The 25,393-nt window shown below is 50.2% G+C and overlaps 1 protein-coding gene across 1 annotated transcript in view; it reads left to right on the top strand.

Annotated features, from left to right (window-relative positions):
• Positions 1-25,393, top strand: part of SCARA5 (scavenger receptor class A, member 5) — a 139,688-nt gene that overhangs the window by 96,662 nt on the left and 17,633 nt on the right. The window contains exons 5-7 of the mRNA XM_011983884.1: positions 3,223-3,303; positions 5,737-5,835; positions 8,544-8,600. Coding sequence (XP_011839274.1) covers positions 3,223-3,303; positions 5,737-5,835; positions 8,544-8,600 — 237 coding nt within the window. The remainder of the gene's footprint in view (positions 1-3,222; positions 3,304-5,736; positions 5,836-8,543; positions 8,601-25,393) is intronic.

Below are 25,393 nucleotides of genomic sequence, written 5' to 3'. Positions count from 1 at the left end.
TTTTTTTTTACCCACATTTAATAGAATCAGGACTTGAACCCAAGACTCGATATCCATACTCAATGCCCACCTTTCAGATGATGTCTACCACCCAGAGGCCCCACATCAGGGTCTTCGGGCAGCATCCTCCCTTGGCAAGAGGGACGCCTGGAAGACCCCCCTGCAGGTTGCACCTGCATCTGAGGGACAGCTGAAATTGGAGGGTGCAGTCCCTTGCGTCTGTGACCAGCTCGGTTCCTGGAGCACCCAGGGTGGTGGAGGCAGAGAAGAGAGAAAGGGGTGGGCATCCAGCCCAGCAGCAGAGAGCCAGGCACCCTCTCCCGGTTCCCTTTGCTGCAGCCTTGGCCTTGGCCTTGAGGGGAGATCACTGGGAAGGGGTAGTGGAGCACATTTGCTTCCTGACTCAGCCCTTAATTTCTGCGCCATCTTTGATCTATTCCCAACAGGTTCTCTGACTCAGTCCTGTGGTCTGAAAACTGGGATCACAAAACCTAGTCCTTCTGAAATCATTTGTATTACTTGTGAATTGAAGAATTGTTGACTGCTTTTTTCCCTGCGTGCGTGCCATGGAATTATTAAACAGCTGTCAAGTTTGGTTAGGTTCTGAGGACAGTGCCAGCGTGAGGAAGGTATCAGTACATCTCGATCTTGGCTGGCTGGTTGTTTTCTATGTATTATTAACACCTTCTGATCTCATATACTCACTCATTCATCAAATATTTATTGTGCAAGACGTTACTGCTGGGCTGCGAGTCTGTGTGTTTCAGTTTCCCGGGGCTGCCATAACAAAACATTATAAACTTGGTGGTTTAACAGAAGCTTATTTTCTCACAGTTCTGGAGGCTCGAAGTCTGAAATCAAGGTGTCCACAGGGCCACATTCCCTCTGAAAGCTCAGGGGGAGGACCCTTCCTTGGCCCTTTCTAGCCGCTGGTACTTGCTGGCAATTCTTGGTGTTTCCTGGCTTGGGAATACATCACTCCAATCTCTGTCTCTGTTGCCACATGTGCTCTCATATCTCTGTGTCTCTCTTTTCCCTTCTTACAAGGACACCAGCCATTGCACTGAGGCCTGCCCTACCCCAGTATTACCTCATCTTCACTAATTATGTCTGCAAAGACCCTATTTCCAAATAAAGTCATATTCTGAGGTTCCTGGTAGACATGAATTTAAGGGGGTAAGGACACTATAAAGGCTGTTTTTCATGGTCCTCCTTTTTTTTTTCTTTTTTCTTTTTTTCTTTTCTTCTTCTTCTTCTTTTTTTTTTTTTTTTTTGGAGACAGAGTTTCACTCTTGTCACCCAGGTTGGAGTGTAATGGCACGATCTCGGCTCACTACATACAGCCTCTGCCTCCCAGATTCAGGCAATTCTGCTGCTCAGCCTCCAGTGTAACTGGGATTACAGGCATCCACCATCACACCTGGCTAATTTTTGTATTTTTAGTAGATATGGGATTTCACTATGTTGGCCAGGCTGGCCTCGAACTCCTGACCTCAGGTGATCCACCCTCCTCAGCCTCCCAAAGTGCTGGATTACAGGCATGAACCACCACGCCAGGCCCCATGGTCCTCATTTGCTCTTGAAAAGCAGCAGGAGGTGAGAGCTTGGAGTCTGGGTCTTCACAGCAGGTATAGGGATGTAAAGGGTATGGTCCTGTCTCGGGGAGTTGGCAATTTTCTTAGGAAAGATGGGACACAATCACTATGACAAGAGGACAAGGCAGGGTGAGATTACTTGTCAAATGGCACCAAGCACACGCATTCAAGCAACTCACACCAACTTTCAGCACGCTGGGTCAGAGAGGGTTTTGTGAGGAAGGGGCAGTGAGTCACCTGAGAGCTGGTAGTGACTAGAGGAGGGTGGCAGGGAGGGCTCATGGGCTCACTGGCTTGGGAACAGCAGGTGCAACCATGGCTGGCAGGAAGATTCTGTAACTGGTGAGACATCTAGCCCCGTGGGTGTTGCAAAGTGGACACAGGCAGGTCACATGTGGGTTGAAACCACAGCTGCCTCACTCACTCACCGGCTGTGTGGTCTCAGATGAGTAACTGCAGCACACAGCATTGTCGTGGGGACTGGATCCAATCACATATGACAGAATCCCTGGCACGCGGGAGCCCCAGCCTGGAGGGCAGCCCCACTCAGGAAAGATTAGAAACCTCTCTTCCATCCAAGTGCAAAAGCCAGACATCTGAGCATGACTCCGGCCTCTTCCTCCCCAACTTTCACCAAAGTCAGTCTCTTCCACTTCCTAAGCAGCTCTTGTTCATGTCCCTGACAACCCTCTGATGGCCGTGCTCCTCATCCAGGGGTCTCACATCCCACCTGGCTGGACTGAAAGCTCTGCCTCAGCCTCCCTTCTGTTCCCACCCATTTTCCACACTGCAGCCTGAGTCATCTTCCTCATGTGCAAATCTGGTTGAGCTCTTCTCTCAGGCCCCTCTGTGGCCTCTGGTGCCCTCAGGAGAAGCTGAGTCCAACACTCAGGCCGGGTCTCTAAAAGCTCCACTTTCTCATCCCAGTGTGTCCCCCACCTCTTACCCTGCTGTGGCTTACATATCTCTGTCTTCACTTTCAACCTTTGTAGGGATTGTTCCCTCTGCCTGGAATTGTCCCTTTTTACTCTTAGTCAGCCCAGGCTGCCACAACAAAATACCATAGACTGAGCTGCTTAAACAACAGGCATTTATTTCTCACAGCTCTGGAGGCTAAAAGTCCAGGATCAGGGTGTGGCAGGGCCGGGTTCTGATGAGGACTCTCCTCCTGGTGTGCAGACTGCTGCCTTCTTGCTGTGTCTATTTGAGAGAGAGAACTCCCTGGTGTCTTTTCTTATAAAACCATCATGTGGGCTTACCCCCGTGACTTCATCAAAACCTCATCACCTCCCAAAGACCCCACCTCCTAAAACTGTCATATTGGGGATTAGGGATTCAACATATGGTTTTGGGAGGGGACACACATATTCGGTCCATAGCACACTCTCCCAACCCTCTATTTACTTAGCTCACTCCACTTTCTCTTTGAGATTTCACTTTGGATATTACTTCTTCCAGGAAGCCTTTCTGATGCCCCCTGAGACTGGGCTGAGGGTTCCCTGTGAGTTTCTAGAGCTAATGCTGTCCCTTCCTCTCCACAGAGACGGCATTTTGTTTCCTCTCCAGATGACCTGGTCCTGTTCCAGAAGGCAACCCCCTAACCTCAGTGCTGTTTTTGCCTTTCCAGGGCCACCGGGACCCAAAGGTGATCAGGGGGATGAAGGAAAGGAAGGCAGGCCTGGCATTCCTGGATTGCCTGGACTTCGAGGTAATGGGCATGCCCCTGGGAGGGATCTGGGAGAGACTCTACTCCTACTTTCTTCTCCTACTCCATCTCTACTACCTACTTTCTTGATGGTATAAATGCCAGGGCTCCCCAGGGGAGCACCCAGTCAACTCTGCCTCAAACGCTCTGTTCCAACAAGAGACTAAGAGGTTGCTGGTGTCACGATGGGATGCAGCACATACTTTTTCTTAGCAAGTGCCACAGTCTGAAGGAAAAGGGTACCGTACAGGCCTGCAGCTCCCTGAAGCCCCTTCCCAGCCCGGGAGTCAGGGTCTGTGTGAGCAGAGCATGCAGAAGGCGTTGGAGATGTTTTGAGATTCAGACCAACCCTTCAAAGATGCTGTCCCATCAGTGCTTCCTGATCAGCAGCCACTTGCCACCCTCCCGCCCCACCATGGCTCCTGCTGACCCTGCCCAGGTCTACGAATGGGTCATGAATGCCTATCCCTTCCTCTTTTGCTCCCTCCTCTCCCCATCCTGCTGCACACAGCGACAGCCCTGAAGAGCCAGTGGCTGGTGGGGAGGGTACTTTGGGCCCTCTAGAAAGGCAAGGTTCTTCTTAGACTCGCTGTCTCCAACGCTCCTGTTGAGTTCCTCTGTTGTACCTTGCCCGCCAGTCTGTCCATGCCTCAGCCTGTGCTGTGGGCAACATTTTGCTGGGAGACTGTGGTCTTCTGAGTGATGGAAGAAAAGGAAATAGAGGGAGAAAGGTGCCCGGTTATTTATTTTAGGAATTATACCCCCAAACCTTCTGCTTCCTAAATCTCTAAGACGTTGCAAACACAGTAGAGGAGACAGTGCCTGGAGGAAGGAGAGATCCCAGCCCAGTCTCCACTCCTGGCCCTTCCCTCTCAGGGAACCTCCCTACAGTCAGCACTGAGGCTGCTCGGGGGCTCATGGGGCTCTGGAACTGCATTTTCTGCCCTAGGGAATCGTAAGATAGGGAGCCAGGGGCATAGCTTGTGCTAAATCAAGAATTCTGTGGCAGTGGAGCTATTGGACTCTGGGAACAGGTATGTTGTATTAGGAGGGAAAGGGAGGAAACCCAATCAGCTCTCTCTGAGAAACACGTCTTCTTCCAGCCATTGGACCTTAGGACTAGAGGAATAATTCATTACTGGGAGACAGATTTCTCCAAGTCCCAGAAAACGCCCAAAGCAAACCAACTCACATTCCAAGCAGGAAAGAACAATTAGTCAGTTAATTAAGGGTGCTCTGCTTTGCAGAGATAACTGCGCCTTAGGCCAGGCCTCATGGGGGCCAGGACTCTCACTGGGTCAAGCACTTGTTTATGCTGGCTCTGCATGGTGCTGTCACTGCAGGAGGTGGCCAAGGGGCCTCATGGCCAAGAGCCCTGGGGTTTGATCGGCAGCAGGCCATCCATTTACTGACTTCGCCTCCAATCCCTTTTGCTATACCTCCCTGTGTGTATGCAAGGGAAGGGATCTTTTTGTGTTTTTTCTTTTTTTCCTTAAATAAAATGAGAAGCTATTTTTTCTTCCACCCACCCCCCTCCCTAAGTACCTGTAAGCCCTGTTGATCCAGCATGAAGTGATGCTGACTGACCATGAACTTTTATTTCAGCAAGAACAGGGCTCAGATCCTGCCTCCAACACTGCTGTGTGACCTTGGGCAGTTTACTTACTCTCTCTGAGCTCCGATTGGCTCATTTGTAACACAGGCAGAATAATCCCTCCTAGTGTTGTGATGATTAAATGAGATACTTTATGAAAAGCATCCAGAGCAGGGCCTGGCACACAGAAAGCGCTCAAAAAAGTGTTTACTGATTCTAGACCGGGTGCGATGGCTCACGCCTGTAATTCCAACACTTTGGGAGGCCAAGGCAGGCAGATCACTTGAGGTCAGGAGTTTGAGACCAGCCTGGCCAACATGGTGAAACCCTGTCTCTACTAAAAACACAAATATTAGCTGGGCATGCTGGCGTGCGCCTGTAATCCCAGCTACTCAGGAGGGTGAGGTGGGAGGATTGCCTGAACCTGGGAGGCGAAGGTTGTAGTGAGCTGAGATGGTGCCACTGCACTCCAGCCTGGGTGACAGAGCGAGATTTTGTCTCAAAAAAAAAAAAAGTGTTGCTGATTCTAAATCTCCAGCATGCTGAAGGGCAAAGGAACACCCCCAAAGGGATAGGCACCCCTGTTGTGTCACTCACAACGGCACTGGACCTTTCTAGCGGGAGGGTCCCGAGCCTGACGGATACAGGGTGTGCATGGGGTGGGTCCGTGTGGACCTGTTTGACTCTGCTGTGGCGGCATCTTTAGATTAACAGAAAAAAACCAGACACAAAGGCTAAGAGAGGATGTGTGGGGGAGGCTGAGCCTTGAACCTGACGATGACCTCTGAGGGTCCTTCCTGTTCTGCATCTGAGGCTCTGCCATTTGTCTGTTTTCTCCCCAGGTCTGCCCGGGGAAAGAGGTACCCCAGGATTGCCCGGGCCGAAGGGCGATGATGGGAAGCTGGGGGCCACAGGACCAATGGGCATGCGTGGGTTTAAAGGTAATAACAATCTCAGTTTTCCCTGAGCCTCACCACCAGTCCCAGGTAGCACGTGGTCATTGGCCTGGAGGACCAGGACTCTCATCTTCACTGTGCCACGGACCAGTGGGGCAACCTTGTGCAAGTCACTTCATTTTGTTAAAGCATTTAGTTTTTCTTCTAAAAACTAGAAGCTCTCAGCCAGGCGTGGTGACTCTTGCCTGTAGTCCCAGCATTTTGAGAGGACCAGGCAGGAGGATTGCTTGAGCCCAAGATCAGCCTGGGCAACACAGCAAGACTCCATCTCTAGAAAATATAAAATAATTAGCTGAGTGTGGTGGCACGTACCTGTAGTCCCAGCTACTTGGGAGGCTGAGTGGGAAGGATCTCTTGAGTCCAGGAGTTGGAGGCTGTAGTGAGCTATGACTGTGCCACCACCCTGGGTGACAGAGCAAGAGCTCATCTCTAAAGCAAAATAAAACAAAACACACACACACACACAAATCTAGAAATCCTCATGGTACTATATTTCACAGGTCTGTCAGGAGGAGTGAGCAAGCATGTATGTGTGTAAATGCTAAAGTCCTTGTAGAAATGCAAGGGAGTGTTATGATAGGTTGCAGCCCAGAGATGTAATCAAAGAAAGCCAGCAAGGTGACCCGCAGGGCAGACACCAGGGCTGCAGGCCCAGGACAGCCCTCCTCCCCCAGTCCTGCCAGACTCCTGACCTTCTCTATACTCTTCTATTCCCCCAGGATTTACAACTTTAATTCAGTTCTCAGATTTACAGTGCCAAAAATGTTCTTTCTAATTTGCTCTTCTTCCTGTAGGCAGTCCCCTTGTTTATTTTTAGGGGAACCTGCTTTTACATGTCTTTTCATGCTCGCTTCAAGATTGTCTAAACCTCCTAGCGTCACTGCGGAAGATGAGGCCATGTGATGCTCTTTCCCCAGACTTTCTACTCCTCACTTGTTAAAATGAAAACTAAGAAAAAAGTACTACTAATCATTCCCACCCCATGTCTAGAGTGATCTCTTGATCTTGGATCACTGATAAATTTTATTTTACTTTCTGGTCGGTGATGAAACAGGCTGAGGTTTTCCTTTCTTTTATGATCCCATTTTAAAAAGTTGATTTTAAAACAGATTGTAAAAGCAGCACATGCGGCCGGGCGCGGTGGCTCAAGCCTGTAATCCCAGCACTTTGGGAGGCCGAGACGGGCGGATCACAAGGTCAGGAGATCGAGACCATCCTGGCTAACACGGCGAAACCCCGTCTCCACTAAAAACACAAAAAATTAGCCGGGCGAGGTGGCGGCGCCTGTGGTCCCAGCTACTCGGGAGGCTGAGGCAGGAGAATGGCACGAACCCGGGAGGCGGAGCTTGCAGTGAGCTGAGATCCCGCCACTGCATTCCAGCCTGGGCGACAGAGCGAGACTCTGCCTCAAAAAAAAAAAAAAAAAAAAGAAAAAAAAAAACAGCACATGCTTGTTGAAAATAAAATTAGAGACTGGGCAAGGTGACTCATGCCTGTAATCCCAGTGCTTTGGGAGGCCAAGGCAGGCGGATCACTTGAGACCAGGAGTTCAAGACCATCCTGGCCAATATGGCGAAACCCTGTCTCTACCAAAAATACAAAAATTAACTGGGCATGGCGGTGCACACCTGTGATCCCAGCTACTTGGGAAACTGAGGCAGGAGAATCACTTGAACCCGGGAAGTGGAGGTTGCAGTGAGCTCAGATTGCACCACTGCACTCCAGCCTGGGCCTGGGTGACAGAGTGAGACCCTGCCTCAAAAATAAATAAATAAATAAACAAACAAACAAACAAACAAAACAAATTAGACAACACAGAAGTTCATAAAGCAAAAAGTCTCCACCCCTCAGTTCCCCCAGCTCTTATTCTTTAGAATAACTACTGTTAATGCTTTGGAGCATACCCTGCCAGATAGTTTTCTGAGCACATTCCTATATATGTATATGGCTGCCATTTTTTTTTTTTCCAAGTCTTAGATCATCCTGGGCATTCTCCCCTGGAATTTGCTGGCTTTCTTTTTTCACCAGACAGCATGCCCATGGGTTTTTGATTTGCAGATGTCTTTCTGGAGGTCCTTGGAATTGAAGTCCCTTGTCATTTTAATGTCCAGCGAGTGGTGCCAGGATTTTCTACTTCTTTGTAGAGGGAGATGCCAGCTGGCCAAAAAGGTCATATCCTCTTTTATCTATCTCCTTTAGCCATATCCTGGGAAGGAAATGCCACAATTCCCTGGTATCTCACACTTAACGTTTTACGGTGTCTCCCACAAGAAAACCTACTTGACGTAGAACCCGCCTCTCCCCCTATTTAACTAAAGCCCCCTCTCCCTTGTTTTCCCCTGGGCTCATAAGAACAAACTTGGATGTGGACTTCTAAAACCCCGAGTGTTTAATAGGAGTATCTTTGACTTGTCTTCTTCCTGCAAAATTCCATGTGCTCTTTGAGGCTGTGCTGGTAGAGGCTGCTCTTTGGTTCTTTACTTTCTCACTCGTGCCTCGTCCTTCTCGGGGTACCCAGGGCAGATGGCAGAATTGGCTGCCCTCTTCTCCTGCCTGCTGGGCTCTCCAGTTGCTGCTGGCTCCCGCCTGAGGGTTTCTCTCGTCTCGAGCTCATCAATCTCCTGCAGGTAACATTTTATTCACAATTAGGATTTGTTTCCATTTCTAATACCAGTTTTCCTTCTCTGTTTTAGGTGAGCGAGGCCCGAAAGGAGAGAAAGGAGAGAAAGGAGACAGAGCCGGGGATGCCAGTAAGGACATGTTGCTGGGGTCCCGGGATACGGTGTTGGCACAGGGCTAGCTGTCTCCCGAGCAGCTCTATGAGTTTGGAGGTTCAGAGGCTGGAGCCATGGCTGGGGTTCAAGTGTTAAAGGAGGCTCCCTACCTTTTTTAGGGCTCTGTTGGTCTAGCAAGAGATGCTGATAGACCCCAGGGGCACTGGCCACATTTCTCGAGGTGTCATAAACCTAGTGATTGTGTGCATGGATCTGGAGGCTTCCCCTGGCCGCTCACTAGCCCAGCTGGGTATAATCTCTGTGCCTCAGTGTTCTCATCTGTAAAATGGTGATAACAGGAGTCCTTACCTCATAAGGTCGTTGTGAGAATTGAATGAGTTAATCTGTGTAAAGTGCTTATGATCGTGCTGGACACCTGACGAGGACTCAGTACCTGTTTGTGATTATTATTCTGTGTAATACACCCACTCAGACACGCTTCCTAAAATCATCGGAGGTGCTTGCACAAATTCAGCTACTGACCTTGTTAAACGCCTCCCCTCCCTGGGTGTTACACAGGGAAAGGTGCAGAGACAAAGTGGCATCGCTTTGTTTTCCCTGTTTGCCACTGATGGAGGAGTGACGCTGGAGAGCTCACGATCTGGCAGACCACCCGGTTCTTTCTGATGCAGTCCTTGCTAGAATGTTGACAAGGGAATCAGCTTATTTAGTTGTGCCACTCTTCTAGGGTTTACTTTTCCCCACAAAGTGCTACATGTAGAATCTTGGAGACTTGCCAGAGAAGAATGAGCAATCTCCCAGCCAAGTTGAAAAAGGAGCAAAAGAAAAATCCCCAAACCCAGTATGTGGTGTAAGTTGGCTCTGTCCCATGCGAGGGCGCGAGCAGAATATCACTGCCTCTAGCATCTGGGCTCCGGTCTTGGCTCTGGGAGGATGGGGCCTGGGGAAGAGTCTCTGTGTTCTAGCTTCCCCCCCGGAAACTCAGGGACTGGGGCCACTGCAGAGTCACAAGCTGGGCATAGAAAGGGGTCTCATGACACCCAAATAAATCAAGAAGACTGTCAGCCCCACGAAAGCCCCATCGAAATTCAACACAATACCACAACCCACAGCACCACAACCCACAGCACCACAACCCACAGCACCACTAATCATTAGCCATAGGCCTCCATAAATAGGAGAAGGTTTCGAAGAGAAACCTACAAACCCTACAACCAAAAGGACACTTAATAAAAATATAGCATGTGCCATTATTCCCACAAGGACTATAACCATGACTAATGACATGAAAAATTATTGTTATACTTCAACTGTAAGAACACTAATGGCCAAGACCCGCAAAACACACCCGCTAATAAAAATTATTAGTTACTCATTCATTGATCTTCCCACACCATCTAACATTTTTATATGATGAAACTTTGGCTCACTTCTTGGTGCCTGCCTACTCCTCCAGATCATTGCAGGATTATTCCTGGCCATGCAGTACACATCAGACACTTCAACTGCCGTCCCTTCGGTTGCTCCTATCAGCTGAGATGTAAACTACAGCTGAATGGTCTGTCATTTTCATGCTTCCTTGGCCTCAGTAGGTCCTTCAGATGAGATCAAGCACACTCAGGGTGGTATGGCCCAGTAGGCCCTTCAAATGACACTTTCGTCGCAGCTGTGCAGGACCAGAAGGAGACCTCACTCCTGAAAAGAGGCCTCCCCAAGGCCCCCGACACTTAAACTTGCCCCTGCCTCCTCTCTGCCCTCCCCTCCCTGAGGCATGATTCAGGATCAGATAGGAGCAAGGCAGGTGACAGCACCTTGTCCTTGAAAGTGATGGACTTGCCCGCAGTAAAGCAAGTGCCCAGGCTGATTCTGGACCTCCCACACTCACCCCACCTGAAGTGCTAAAGTCCACGAGGCCATCTGTGAGCCTCGCAGTTCTTCCAGCATTCTCTAGAGTCCCTTTCAAGGGCTGCTTAACTGGGTGTGTCTGACTGAATGGGGCCATCTAGTAGACCCGATCTGATCCCTTTTGTCTAAAGGGCTGGGTCCTGAATGTCATCTTCGGGGTACTGTTTTTCCCTGCTCTGTTTGTTGACTGGTTTCTGACAGAATGCTGCCAAGGTAGCTGAGAAGGATCGTGGCATTTAGTTCTGAGAAATAAACAACTCGTGATGGGGGTGGGCAGGAAGGGAGGAACCGTGTGGAAAGATGGCCTTTGAGATCAGAAACGCTGCCCGCATGCCAGAGGGGCTCTTGTCAGGAATTCTCTGGCGGCTCTTCTTTCAGCGGACTTGAGAGAGCAGTGAGGAGGTGGAGCCAGCAGGGCGTTCCCCGTGCTGCGGAGGATGTGTGGTCTCTATTCACCTTGCTCCTGTGGGCCAGGCTGGTGGGCTCTGCACTGGCATTGGGCCCTGAGGTCAGAGCACGGTGCGGGGAGGTGAGAGCCAGAGCCACAGGGGTGCAGGGCTCCCTGGCAATGGGTGGGGAGGTGTAGGGGGAGGGCACTCCATCCACTTGGCCCTGGAGCCTCTTGACTGCACAGCAAGAGGTGACATCAGCTCTGAACGGCCTCCCCTCAGGGACTGAGGCTTTCTTTCCTGCCTTGAAGAGCTACACCCTCGCTGCCGCCCAGAACCCAGACAGAATCCAGAGCCTAAGCTTGCACGAAGTGCTGAGCTTTTCTTCCCTGCTCTCTGACAAGACCCCCAACCCCCAGTGGTCTCCAGGGGCAGTGACACTGGGAGGCGAAGGGGCTGAGCAGAGACAGCTCCATGGACAGGAAGCTCTACACAACATGCGGAGGACCCTGGGAGACCCAGAGGATTGGTAGAACAAAGACACTGGCAGGCCAGCCTCCATGTTCCATTTTCAGAGGCCCGTAGGGAAGGACGGACTTCCTAACGTCCTTAGGCCAGGGCCGAGGCTGAACACAATCCCCAGTCCCTGACTTCCCGACCCTGGGATGGGAGCTACGGCCCCTGGTCTTGGGCAGTGGGGCCGGGCTCCTTAAACCCCCAAGTAATCCCCTCTTTCACTGGTAGCTCCAGATGCAGATTTAAGGAACCTGGGGCTGAAGGGGAACAGTCGTCGCTATTGGGGGCTGAGCTCTGTGCCTGTCCCATTGCAGGGTGTCTTCCCACAACCTGCGCCTGCCAGCTTGCTCTGACCACGCCAATACCAAGCTGTATTCAGCCTCCTGCTTATGTTTCCAGGGAATTCCAGTCCCAGAGGCATTAACCATATCCCTGAGACCTTGACTCTGTGGGGGAGAGTCAAGGCTCAGCTTTCAGAAAAGTGTGGAAATTCTGACGGACATGGTGCCCGTGTCTGAGGGTTTCTTAGTCATTCCCTGCACCCTGGGAAGCCCCACTGTAGGATCTACGGGGTGGGAAAAAGGCGTTTGCAGCACCAGAGAGCTACCCTCCCCCACAAGCCAGCAGCCTACGGGAAGAGCCACTAACCAGGGTGGCCTCTGGTAACCTCCAGGCCTTTAAACCCTCCCAAACACCTCCGAAGCCCATGCCATTCGCAGCAAAGACCTGAAGTTCCAGCAGATGGGGATGAGACAGGGCAAAAGGGACTGGTGAGAAAACACGACAGACACCCCTCACTTGGGACGTGGAAGTTGGGGGTTTTCCCTGGAAGAGGGCATGCCACAGAAGGCTTCTCAGGACCCATCTGAGTCCACATTAAAATATTTTTCAGAACAAAAATCTTGCCATTGTTTACCCATGTTTTGATCTGAAGTCATAGGATTTTAGGGTTGGATGGGTTTCAGACCCATTCCTCTCTCTCGCCCAACCCCACCCCACCAGTTTTCAGAACAGGGACCAGCAACAGAGAGATGGGAGGGATCCCCAAAGTCACCCAACCTAGGTCATGGCCAAATCGGGTCTAGAATCCAGATGTCCTGATTTCTGCTTGATGAGAGATAAAGGTTTTTTTCAGTCAAGGACGATATCAGTCATTCCGTGACATGTTTGGCTTTTGCAAGTTTGGCCAGGAAAAAAAAAAAAAGAAAGAAATGCTACGTATACACATCTCAAGAGAGAAATACATTTGTTTTACCCGAGTAGATGGTCCATTTGCAGGAAAAATAAATAGTATTTTCGCAACTAAGGGGTGGGTGAAGAATTCAGTCTTTTTAAGTCCCACAGCATGAATTTAAAGCAGGATATAAGTTTGGATTGTTTAAAAAACCTTTCTCAGTTTGGTTTCACATGGAAACAAAATATGCAGATGACACCAGGGTGAATTCTAAACCAGAGTTTGTTGATGGTTATCATTCATGGCTTAGAGCACTGGAAAAATGTTTAACACTTTGTGCATGTTGTCAGTATTCAGGGAAGTGAGTTTGGGGAAGAGGGGAGCAGTGGGCACCCCAGCATGCAGTGTAAACTCAAAATAAACGATCGGAGGAGGAAGTTTCTGAACAGTTTTCCCCAGAGCTGCTGAGATGTTTCTGTTCCTGTTTTACAATCAAAGACGAAGAGTCCTCTGGAGTCCTTGGACTCCCTTCTCCCATCCCTGTGCCTAGAGTTTGCTGTACCAGGTGCGCAGGGGAATCTGTTTAGCACAAGGGAGCACCAAAAGTTCGCCTTATCTCAGGCATGGAGAGGCACAGTAACTGCACCTTGTTTTTCATTTTTGGGTTTTTTTTTTTTTAGATGGAGTCTCGCTCTGTCACCCAGGCTGGAGTGCAGTGGCATGATCTCGGCTCACTGCAACCTCCGCCTCCTGTGTTCAAGCGACCCTCCTACCTCAGCCTCCAGAGTAGCTGGGATTACAGGCACCCACCACCACGCCTGGCTAATTTTTGTATTTTTAGTAGAAATGGGTTTTCACCATGTTGGCCAGGCTGGTCTTAAACTCCTGACCGCAGGCGATCCGCCTGCCTCGGCCTCTCAAAGTACTGGGATTACAGGCATGAGCCGCCGCGCCCAGCTGACCCAAGTCTTAAAGAGTAAGTTCCTGTCCACCAGGTGGATGTGGAAGTTGAAGGCGTCCCAGGTAAAGAGAACCATGCTTGAAACAGCATAGCATTGTCTGATCCTCCCGAATAGTACAGCATGGCAAGGTTTGGGATGTAAGAGACAAAAAATAAGGCTGGAAAGGAACGTGGGGATAACCAAGGGCCTCGCAGTGGTCAGGAGTTTAGGCTTGAGCCTCTGGGCACTAGGAAGCCATCCACAGGATTGTAATGGCAGAGCCTTGGCTGTCCCTGATGGCCCTTTGCACGGGACCAATCCCTGGTGCGTGGTAGACAGACCCTTCCTCCCTGGAAAGGCCACATTCCAAATCCAAGTTTCTCTTCTGCTCCTGTTCCTTCTCTTGTCTGCACTTCCACTTTGAGCAAATCCTGTTTTTCAGAAACATTTCTTGAGGAGATGCGACCCCAACTGTATGCAGTTCTGTAGGAGCAGCGCTGGTGTGGAGCAACGAAAAGGAAGATTCATTTCCCCTGCTCAGCTCACTCCCAAGCGGTTGACCCCAACTGTGCAGGCGTTTTGCACACTGACCAATGCCCCAACCCCAGCTGGGTGTCCCACCTTTCAATTCCATTCTGACATAGTCTACCTGGAGTTAGCGAAGACCCCCACAGGGTAAGGGCTCAGTCCCACAGGCTGCCCCTGACTTCAGATGAAATCTCAAATCCAAGCTTCCAGAAGTTCTAAGCAATCGACTGGAAGTCGGAGATTCCCTTTAGACCCCCTCCTTTGGTTTGATTATTTGCTAGAACCCAACTCACAGAACTCAGGAAAAGTTCGGTTCATCAGTTTATTGTAAAGGACACAATTCAGGAACAGAGGGATGGGAGAGATGCAGAGGGCAAGGTATGGGGATGGGGTGCAGAGCTTCCCTGCCCTCCCTGGGCATGCCGCCCTCCAGGTACCTCGATGTGTTCCCACCGCACCTCTCTGAACCCTGTCCTTTTGGGTTTTATGGGGGTTTCATTACATAAGCATGACTGATTAAATCACTGGCCATTCTTACTTGAATTCAATCTTCAGCCCCTCTCCACTTCCAAGTAGGGCTAAATGGTCCAACCTTCTAATCACGTGGTTGATTTCCCTGACGACCAGCACCCCTTTCCTTCGATCCCACCCAAACTCAGGTATGGTTGGAAGGGGCTTATTATGAATTTTAAAAAGATGCTCCAGAGCTATTTCAGGAGTAGGGACAAAAAGCAGATTCTCACAAGAGATGCTCCTGTCACTCTTATCACTTAAGAAGTTACAAGAGTTCTAGGAGCTCTGGCTGGGAGCTGGAGATGAAGACCAAATACTTCTTATTGTATCAGTGTCATAGTAGCAAACCTTAAATCCAAGTCCTGTTTTCACCTCACTGGCTATGTGGCCCTGAGGCTAGTCGCTTAGCCTCTCCGGCCACAATTTCCTCTTTTTTCCCCTGTTCTGTGCAGAGGATGAGATCTGGCCTTCCAGACATTCTGGTTTGCCAAGATCCCATCTTAAGCCTTCCAAAAACAAATCCAGTGACTCTTCCTGAAAGCTCCCAGTGACCCTTCTGTGGGAGCTTCTGCCCTGCTGTGTGCAGAAAACAGTTCAATTCTGATTCATCTATGCTGTGAGTGGTTTGATGACTTCACATACATTCAAGAGGACCTGGAAAAATTAAAGGCCTGGCCCCTTTAAGAAGTCAGGTGGTAAAATAAGGATGTGCAGAGGCGCCTGCGAGTCAGGGACAGCTGAGCTTGTTGCATTAGGTTCATCTCTTTAAAAGGTATTTTCAGCATCCCTGGCCAGAGACAGAGAGAGAGAGGAGAGCTGGGCCCGTGCCCTGGCAGGGAAAAAATGCTTAGGCAAGGAGAAATGAAATCCCCCTCCTGGGAATCCTAAGAGGTCATTAACAGGGCCACTAATATTTGTACTCTGGATATATGCTAACCAAAGGCAGGAACCAGGGCCAAAGCCTGGGAAGAACTGCTAGTTGGAAGAAAATAAACAAGGCAGTGTGGAGTTTATGTTCAGATTTAGCAGCCAGGTGAGTGCATGGGACTTGGGAGGCTTGGCTGCTATGACACCTTATCTAGTGGGGGCATTTCACGCGTAAGTTGAGGTGGCCAGTCCGACTGCTGCCTAATCCCTATTCTTTGTATGTGTGTTGCCTGCTCTGTCTCCACTTCTCTGCTTACACAGGCAGCCGAGCCTGTGGTGCTGCCCTTCCCTCCCCACTAGGGACTGGCATCCCCAATCCCCTGGCAGACATGCAGTGGTTTTGGGGATTTGCCCTGCAAGAAAACTGTCTTCGTAATACCAACATCAGACGAAGGTGAACACGGAATCATCTACGAAAACCAGTGAAAGAAATGACGCTGAGATCTTTGATGTGGGTTTTGAACAGAGAACAGTTTTTATGTTGAGATGCACATGAAAACCAAGAGTGGTTTGACTGTTTATTTAGAAAACATTTCAAACAAACTTAGGAATTGTCCTTAATCTCCATGACCCCGAGCTCCCGTTATGCTGGGAGTGAAGGCAGCTGCAGGCTCTGCGGATTGAGTCCGGGAGGTCCCCGGGAGCCTTTGATGTCACTGGATCAACTCTCACTGCCACCACATGAACTTCACAGCCCTAGGTACCCTCTGTCCTTTGACATGGAAGCCACCCTTGGAGGGTGCTTGGGGCCAGCTATCTAGTTGGACTTACTTCCCCTGGGGCTGGATTTCAGCCTCTTCTTTTTTTTCTTTTTTTTTTTTGAGACCAAGTCTCACTCTGTCACCCAAGCTGGAGTGCAGTGGTGTGAACTCAGTTCACTGCAACCTCCTATTCCCAGGTTCAAGCGATTCTCCTGCCTCAGCTTCCTGAGTAGCTGGGATTACAGGTACACACTACCATGCCCGGCTAATTTTTGTACTTTTAGTAGAGACAGGGTTTCACCATGTTGGTCAGGCTGGTCTCGAACTCCTGACCTCGTGACCCACCCGCCTCAGCCTCCCAAAGTGCTGGCATTACCGGCGTGAGCCACTGTGCCCGGTCTCAGCCTCTTTTCTTTAGGGAGACGTTTATTGAATTCAGATGGAAGAGACAGGCGAAGCCATAGTAAACCTCCCTGGGAGGTCTTGGGGCCATGGTGGCAGGAGGGGTATATGGCTGGCTTTCTCGCTGACTCAGAGGCTTGAAAAGTCACTTGCCATGGTGCCTGGGTCCCCCACGATGACCTTCAGGGGTTATATTGAGTTCAACCCTATTGAGAGGCGACTACCCAGTCACTGAGCTCCTGCATGTTTCAGAATAACTCTAGGATATGTCGTCATCCCATCTAACTGAGGAGGGAACCACGCTGAGAGGTTACATTCCTCGCCCAAGGTCCTAGAGTTAGAGAGGGGTAAACCTGGTTCTCAAGGCAGTCCCAACCTTTGAGGATTTACGGTGCAGAGGTGGAGCATCATCCCAGAAAGGGAACTCAGACCTAGAACCTAGAGGAGGAGGAGAACTGGGATAGGAACTAGGGCAGGGAGGGGATGGCAGAACCCTCCCAGGAAGGTCCACTAGCCCTGGGCACGTGAACCTGAACCTTCAAGAAGGGTGCCTTACGGATGTCAGCACCTCCCCACAGGGTGTGCAGCTAGGAGGGCTGCAGGCCTGATGAAACAGGCGCAGAGCATCACTGTTTTCTGCTGGCTCTCCAGCATTTCTTTCTGGTTTTAAATGCTTGTTGACTCTGACCTCTCACTGCCCTGTGAGAGGTTCAGGAGCTTCAGAAAGAATAGGACTCACTTGTCCACCCACGCCACCCAGGAAATTCCTACAAATCCAGCTCTAAGCAGAGCTTCTGGGCCTTAACGGCATCCTCCCACTGTGATGGGGTGAGCTCCCGGTTCAGGACTGGGCAGGAAAAGTTCTTCATTTATTATTTGATCAGACACACTTTTTATTGAGCACCGGGTAGCCAGGAATAGCAAAATCAGAGCAAACTCCCAGTTTCCAGAGAATACGAAGCACAGCTGGGGAGACAAAGAGGGGAGGCCACGGTTTTTAAAAGTCCAGTGCCATCCTCAGGGCAGTGACAATGCGGGAGATAGTTCTGGGGCTCCTTCTACCCAAAGTCCCAAGTACCCCGTGTGACCCCTAAGTGGAGACACAGCACTCTGGAAACCCAGGTGTGGTCCTGGTGTGACCGCCTTGTCATGTGGCCTGGAGAGAGTCACTCACTCCCCTTCTCTGAGTCTCAGCTTTCTCACCTGTAAAATGGGGCTAACACCACCTGTCTTAGGGGAGGGTGGCGAAGACCCCATGAGACCTGCTAATAAAAGTGCTTTGAAGAGTTGTAAAGGAACATATTAAGAGCGGATTTCCATTAGGAAATGGCATTGTATAAAGCACACCCACAGGCCAGACCACGTTTTGAAAGCGATGCCCTCCAGGAGAGCATGATCAGAAAGTCCTTTTGCTTTTGGACTGGCCCCCGTCCTTCCCATATGGATCACATTTCCTGCCGAGCAGTGTCACCTCAGCCTCAGCAGAGCCCCTGTGCCGCAGGCCGGCTGGGGGCACGCGGAGTTCTTTCTTTACAAGAGAATGAAAGTTCAACTTCCTTAATGGGCAGATGGTCCGAATTATCCCTAGGGCTCTACTCTGCAGCTGCAGAAAATCAGAGCCTATTTTCCCAGCCCCATGTGTTTATTTCTATTCTCCACGACCTCCTTTCTTTCCTCTTGTTTTGCTCTGGCAGGGGGACTGGAAGGCAGGAAAAACAAACATAAAGGAGCTGCAATCTTCCAGGCTTAGGGTGGGTTTTCCCTCTGATTTTCTGTAGAGGACAGTTCCCTGGACTTTAGGTCCCTTCTGGTGCACAGCCAAGCAGGTTCTGGGATAGTTAGTGACCAGCTCCTGTCTTAGAGCCCCTGAAATGCTGTGAGTCCCATTCATCCATTCATTGCCCCACTCATTCATTCCACACCATCTGTTGAGCACTGGAATGTGCCAGGCTCTCTGCTGCAGGGATGTGATTTGGAACCACAAGGATGTAGAACGATGGCTGCCTTCACGCAGCTTCCCATGGGGAGTGCAGAGAGACACGGAAGAGGGAATCACAGTGTAGGATTTCTCATTAGTGGGGAGCACATACTGAGGCCACAATCAGGGAAGCCTTCCCGGAGGAGGTGATGTCTCTCTGCCTTACAAGACCCCACAACTAGGGAGTTGTGTAGCCGGGGCTTGATCCCAGATCCATGCTCTCCCACAGAGCTTCTCAGCCTTGGCTGTGCACCAAAATCACCTACGAATTGTTCAAAACTGGCCCCTCACACTGGTGGGTTTCAGAGCTTCCCAGGTGCTTCCTAGATACAGTCAAGACTAGAGCTACTGCTTTCAGTCTAAGACTCATTCCCTTAAGCCTGAGAATAGTGGATCCGGCAGACCCCATAGGGCTGTTGTGAGATGGATGAAAAGCACTTTATGTTTGGAGAGGGCTGTTATTAAATATTTGTCTTAAGTATTCAGCCTGAGAGTCGCCTCTGTGGATTGAAAATAACAAGCCTTTGCCCTTCTCTCTGACGCTGCCATGTGGCAGCTGTGTGACCCTGAGCAAATTTTTACTTGACCTTTCTGAGCCTGTTTTCTCTTCTGTTAAATGAGCTGCAATAACTAACTCGTGGAGCTGCTGTGAAGAAGAAATGAGCAAATGCACGTACGAAGCACTTTGCGCAGTGCCCAGCCTGTGCACGGTGGGACCTCAGTAGACAATCATTCTCTCCTCTGTTTATGCCCGACTTGAACTCCGTCCTGGGTAGTACCCAGAACTTGGCTGTGTTGTCGCTGGGTTTGGAGATGGCTCTGAGCCAGGTGTGGCCAAGCCCTGCTGGCAGTAGATAGCTCTGAGGTTACCCCAGCCCTGGAAGCCAGTTCTGAGAGATGGCAGCCACTGGCCATTACATAGTCCTCCTAAACCTGCTGGGGGCGGAGGAATGAAACCGCTTGCTCAGTTGCACTGAAAGAAGGAAAAGGCTATTCCCCATCTCATACCCCAGTGATAGCCATGAATCCCCAAGCACACAGTGTAAAATAAGGTGGGAATAATCGGATGCAAAACCCTGGGATGTCCAGAGATGCCATGAGGAGTAAGTGAAACCAGATCCTGGCTTTAAAATCCTGTAATGCATTCCCCAGAGATGCTGTCGGGTTCCCTTCCATTCCCAGAAGCAGGATGAGCAGCTGTCTGGCGTGCTACAGAGAGGAGAGGATCTGTGTGTTTGAAGTAGAAGGGAGGGGTTCAAGGCCAGTGTCCAAGGCCCCTTCCAGCTCCGGGGTTCAGGGGCATCTGGGGTGAGACCCAGCCTGCTTTGCCTGGGACCCTGCTTGTCTGACATATACATTTACAAAGCAAAGAGAGCAAAGAAATGTTTGTTTTGAGAGGAGAATCCCCGCATAGTAGATTCCTAAGGTCTGCACTAGGAGCTCAAGCGTGGTCGCAGCCCTAGCATTGCACTCCTGGGCCATTCCAGAGCTGCCTTGCTTAACGAATAACATCCAGTTTGCATCAATGTACAGAAAGTTGCTGACAGCAGGAGCTGGTCTTCTGCCTCACGGATGGCCTGGTCCTGCCTCCTCTAATATGCTAAGAAGCCAGAAACCAAGCCCTGGGGAGAACAGAGGAAGTTAGGAGGAGACTCATTCAATTCAGGGGATAAGCCTTTTTGTTCCTGCTTCCTACGGGTGCAAAAAGTCTTTCAAGGATACATCCCATGGGTGTCTAAGCCATCCCAAGCATGGGGACCCTCGGAGCTGACCCACATGCTCCTGGGAGGACTGCCAGCTGGCCAGGGGTGGGAGCTCACACTAGGCGCCAAGCCCTTGACATGCCCTGTTGCTCCCAGCCGCCACCGTGATGCCCATTTTTAGGAGGTGAGGTGTGGAGAGGTCACTTCTGGCCCATGGTGGAGCCAGATTCCAAGCCTGCTCCTGAGTCCAGCCTGCCTCTTTCCACCCTCCTGAGTTGTCTCCCCACAGGAATCACCATGACAGTGTTTGACGCTGTGCAAATTCCTAATTTCCCCAGGACCCACAGCGGCAAGCGGCTGATCAGTTCTCAGATGGGTGCGTGGGATTCGCAGGTGCCCTCCTCAAGCTTTTCCAGTCCCAAGGACCAGAGACTCATCTGGGTCACTTCAAGTAATGAGGATATGCAAGGAGATTTGGGATGACCAGGACCCATAGTTCAGGTGGGCCTTGTGGATCCTGGCCTGAGAAGGTCACTCGGAATCCAAGGCCGTTCTGGGGGCCACTGCCCTTTGGCTCAGCTTTTCACTGGGAGGCCTCTTCTCCAACATGGCTTATTGATTCCACCATCCCTGCCTCTCGGTCTCTTTGTGTCTGCTCGGCTCTCTCCGTATTCCCCAGTTTGGCCTCCTGGGAGAGGTGGCCCTGCTAATCTTCATCAGAGAGGCTTGGACAGAACTTCTGAGTCGGGCCAATGATTTATGGTCTTTCCCACATGGAAGGCAATGCCCACAGGCCGTGAGCATGGCACACACCCGACCAGCCTGTCGAGAGCCACGCTCTAACCACATCTGATGTCTAAGACAGACAGAGCTGGACCCTAGTTACAGCGATAAGAACAGATTGTAATCAGTGATAACTATTGCAGCAGGGAAGAGTCCAGCGTGAACTGAATGCAACCTTGATGTGTACAGAGGTGACGGGTATTTTAAGGGAAAAGGAGGGATTAGGGAGAGGGAAGAGTGAGGACTCAGTAGAGTCAGGGAAGTGAAAAATTACAAAAAGCAGAAAGGAGCTAGTTCACGTAAAACCCATCTGAGTTTGATAGCTGGGGCTTATCACAGTGAGGCTTCTGCACTCCCACAGTGGCCGGGGGATGGGGGCCGCGTCTTCAGGTGTTGGCTGGAACATACAGGAAACTCTTTTGGTAGTCTTGCATTTTCTCAGGCAGGCACTTTAAGGGGGGCCAGATCATCCTAGGGGTGGAATCTTGAGCTGTTAGAAACTATATTAGTGGGCTGGGCGTGGTGGCTCACGCCTGTAATCCCAGCACTTTGGGAGGCTGAGGCGGGCAGATCATGAGGTCAAGAGATCAAGACCAACCTGGCCAACATGGTGAGACCCTGTCTCTACTAAAAACACAAAAAGTAGCCAGGCATGGTGGTGCGCACCCGTAGTCCCAGCTACTCAGGAGGCTGAGGCAGGAGAATCACTTGAACTCTGGACGTGAAGGTTGCAGTGAGCCGAGATTGTGCCACTGCGCTCCAGCCTGGATGACAGAGCGAGAGTCCTCCATCTAAAAAAAAAAAAAACAAAAACCTATAGTAGTGTCTGTTCACATGTATATAGACATGTCTCGTGTCTTTATAGAGGGGAGATTGAGGTTCAGGAGAGCCTGGCTACAGAGCCTTTGTCACTGATCCGCTCAACAACCCTGAGAGGCCCATGTGACAGTGAGGAAATGAGGAAGAGCGTGTCCTGATGCCTCTCAGACTTTCAAGAGCACTCGTAGCATGCCTGGACTGGCCCTGCCCATCCCGTCTCTACCCTGGGCTCCCCTCACCCACCATGCTGCCTGCTTCAGACCCACACCTGCTGGCACAGCCTGGAACTTCCTCGGGGCATTTTGCATCCAAAGAAGAGACAGGGTGAAATACCTCTGTGTCCCCAAGGATGGATCGATACACGTTTAGAGATCAATTAGCAAGGCGGCGATCTAGAATGATCTACAGAAGGGCAGCACAAATCAATGCAATCCAGGGTCAGGCCCCAAGTCACTGTGTGCACAGCGAGCTGTGGCCTCTGTGCTGGGGCAGCACCTTTCCCACCCCTCCCACCCTGAGCAGGTGGGATCTGTGGGTGAGAACAGCACCCATTCTGAACACGGAAGCACCGGAGGTTAAGACTGGAACCAGGGAGGTACGGGGATCCAGAGGCATTCAGAAGGGGATTCCAATCATGCTTGCTTATAAAGTCATGCACGCATCTACCCATTGCCCTCCACGCCATCTATTCAGCACTCAGGGCCCTCAGCCAGCCACGTGTCATGTTAAGTGTTAAGGGGCCATGGACAAACAAGACATGGTCTCTATTTCCAAGGGAAAATAGTATATGTGCTTGTAACCTTCACAGATGGAGAGCGGTGTCACCTGGTTCTAGAAGTGCCAGCCTGCTCCACCCTGGGCGCTGCTGGTTTAACCTCAAACTGTCTTCTCTCGGTATTATGGTTTGTTACTGAAAGTAGCCAGCATCGGAAAGAGAAGTGGTCCCAAAAGAGAAGGATCTGGCGTCTCAGTAATGGCTGGTGACTTCTCTCTCAACCTCAGTTTCCTCAATTCTAACTGAGGGTTTTGGCCTAGGGAGCCCCTGAGTTCTCTGCCAGCTTTGACATTCTGTGGTCTTTCTCATCTCTTTTAAACTGTTAGTTCATTTGAGTGAGTCCAGGGCAAAGACAACACTTATTTATCCTTGCATCCTTAGCGCCTAGCAGAATCCTGGAATGTGGTAGTAATTCTGTACCTGAAACTGGATGGATAAATAAATATGCAATTGAAAAAATAAACATAGACATTGATAAAATATGCATAAAGAATTAATACAGATAACGCATTTTTGGTGCTGCAAATCTGGGCACAGGAAGTAGAATCACCCTGGACTTCAGTGAATATTATCACTTTCCTCAAAAGCTAAGGTTGGTTTATCCTACCCTGCCTGCAATCGTTGGCATGTTCATTTTCAAATGCAAACTCAGCAATGACTGTGCTTCACAAAGGCAACCCTGCCTTCTTGGTTCTCCCATAAGACTCAGGAGAAACCAAGCTGTTTCTGTGAATTCTAGTTAGAAGCATTGCAGTTCCAGGGTTAAAGTAATTGTTTTTTTCACATAACTGCTCCATCAGAAGGCATCTTGCATCAAAGTCGTGATGCAAATTGGTGGATCATGCCCAGGGATTTTCTGAAAAAACAATTCTGGGAAAGAAAGGAGGGTATAGACGGAGAATTGGCCTGAGGATTAAGTCTCAAGTTCAGGCCCCGGCTCTTCTGCTAGCTGTGGGATGACTTGGGTAAGGCACTTCACCTGTCTGGGCCTCTGCTCCCACGTGTGTCATGCGAAGAGTGTGGACGACGTCATCTTCAAATCTCTACCAGCTGGCAAATGCTATGCTTCACCATCATTTGTGATTATTGGAAAAGCCCAAAGATGGTGTCACAATTACCTAAAAATCGCCCCGAGCACTAAGTAATGGGACATCTGTTGCTGACAACTAAGCTAATGGAAGTTGTTCCTAGTGATATCCTGAGAAAATGCTAAGATTCCTTGTCCAGACCCATGCTTTGATCTTCTCCATGACCTGGCCTCATCTGTGCCTCAGCTGTACCCTCTTTACTGGGGAACAAGCTCAAGCTTTGAGAGATTTGGGGCCTTAGCAGGAGCATGGCTGAGGACCATGGGGTTGGTCCCAGGGTGACCTGGGTGAAGGGCAGGCTCAGTACAACAGGCCAAGGAATGGGGAGGCAGGTGCTGTGGTCTGGGGCTGCAGTGAGGCAGAGAGCTCCAAGCCGAGGCTGGAACTGACACTCCAGAAAACTTGTGGGGTGAAACAATGAGCCCCTTGATCTGGGAGACAGCAAGGAGGCTACCCAGCCAGGAGCCAGTCTCCTGCCCTATGTTCCCTCAAACCACTTTCCTCCCCTAGGGTTACACAGTGAAACCAGGCAGGGATGCTCTGGTCTGCGCTTTGAGGTGACAGCACTTTTCTCTTTCCGCTTCTCCATATCAAAGGGGAGAACCTTGGTCACAGGGTGTTGATGGGGCTTGTAACCAAACCGAAGTGGGATCTTCTTGCCTGGAGTGGTAAAGCCAAACATCCGTACTGAAATTGTGCAGTGGGAGGAAGCATGGTGTTTATTTGCAGGGCACCAAGCAAAGAGAATCTGGTAGCTCACGCTTAAGACTCAACTTCCTGGATGGCTTACAAGCAAGGCTGTTTAAAGGCAGGGGTAAATTTCAGGAAAGCAGAAGTTACAGGCAAATTTGTAAATCAATACATGGATGTTATACATTGGTTTGGCCTAAAAAGGTGGGAAATCTAGAAGCAAGGGCTTACAGGTCATACATGGCTTCAAAGACTTTCTGATTTGCAATCGGCTAGGGAAGGGAAATTTTGTCTAAAATCTTGGGTTCAGCAGAAAGAAATGTTAAGGTCTGACCTGTGGATGTGACTTCCTCCAGGTCCTCAGAGATAGCTAGGTGCCTGGAATTTCCCTTTATTCTATGGCAGTGGAGAATAAAGAATAAAGAACATAGTCATTAGCTGGGCATGGCAGCACGCACCCTGTAGTCCCAGCTACTTGGGAGGCTGAGGCAGGGGAGGATGGCTTGAGCCTGGCGGACGGAGGTTGTAGTGAGCTGAGATCACACCACTGCACTCCAATCTGGGTGACAGAGCCAGACCTTGTCTCAAAAAAAAACAACAAGTCCGTCAATCAGAGTTCAGGCCTCAGTTTCTCCTCATTCGAGGTCTACATGCCAGCAAATCCATTTGGTTCTAGGTTTCTGAAAAACATCTAGCTGGGTTTCTGAAAAGCACCTCAGGGACATATGTTAAGATGTTCTCTTTGGTTTCTATAGAAAGCCAAACATCTGATGACTCTAACTTCTTTGACTATTATTTTAAGCTACTATTACTTTCTTTCTTATCAAGTTGCTCATTTACTTCTTGGGGCTAGCTAGGTGCCTAGAATTTCCCTTGAAGAAACTCAAGATGTTCTTTTATTTCCATGTTTGGGGGCCTGGCAGCTCCTAAGAGGGGTCCCTGCTCCATCTCAGGCTCACGGTCCCCAATTCTGGGG

The sequence above is a fragment of the Mandrillus leucophaeus genome, unplaced genomic scaffold (genome assembly GCF_000951045.1).
Source record: "Mandrillus leucophaeus isolate KB7577 unplaced genomic scaffold, Mleu.le_1.0 Scaffold256, whole genome shotgun sequence".
Taxonomy (NCBI): domain Eukaryota; kingdom Metazoa; phylum Chordata; class Mammalia; order Primates; family Cercopithecidae; genus Mandrillus; species Mandrillus leucophaeus.
Note: the sequence above shows the minus strand (reverse complement) of the source record. Positions and strands in the feature narration are given on the sequence as shown.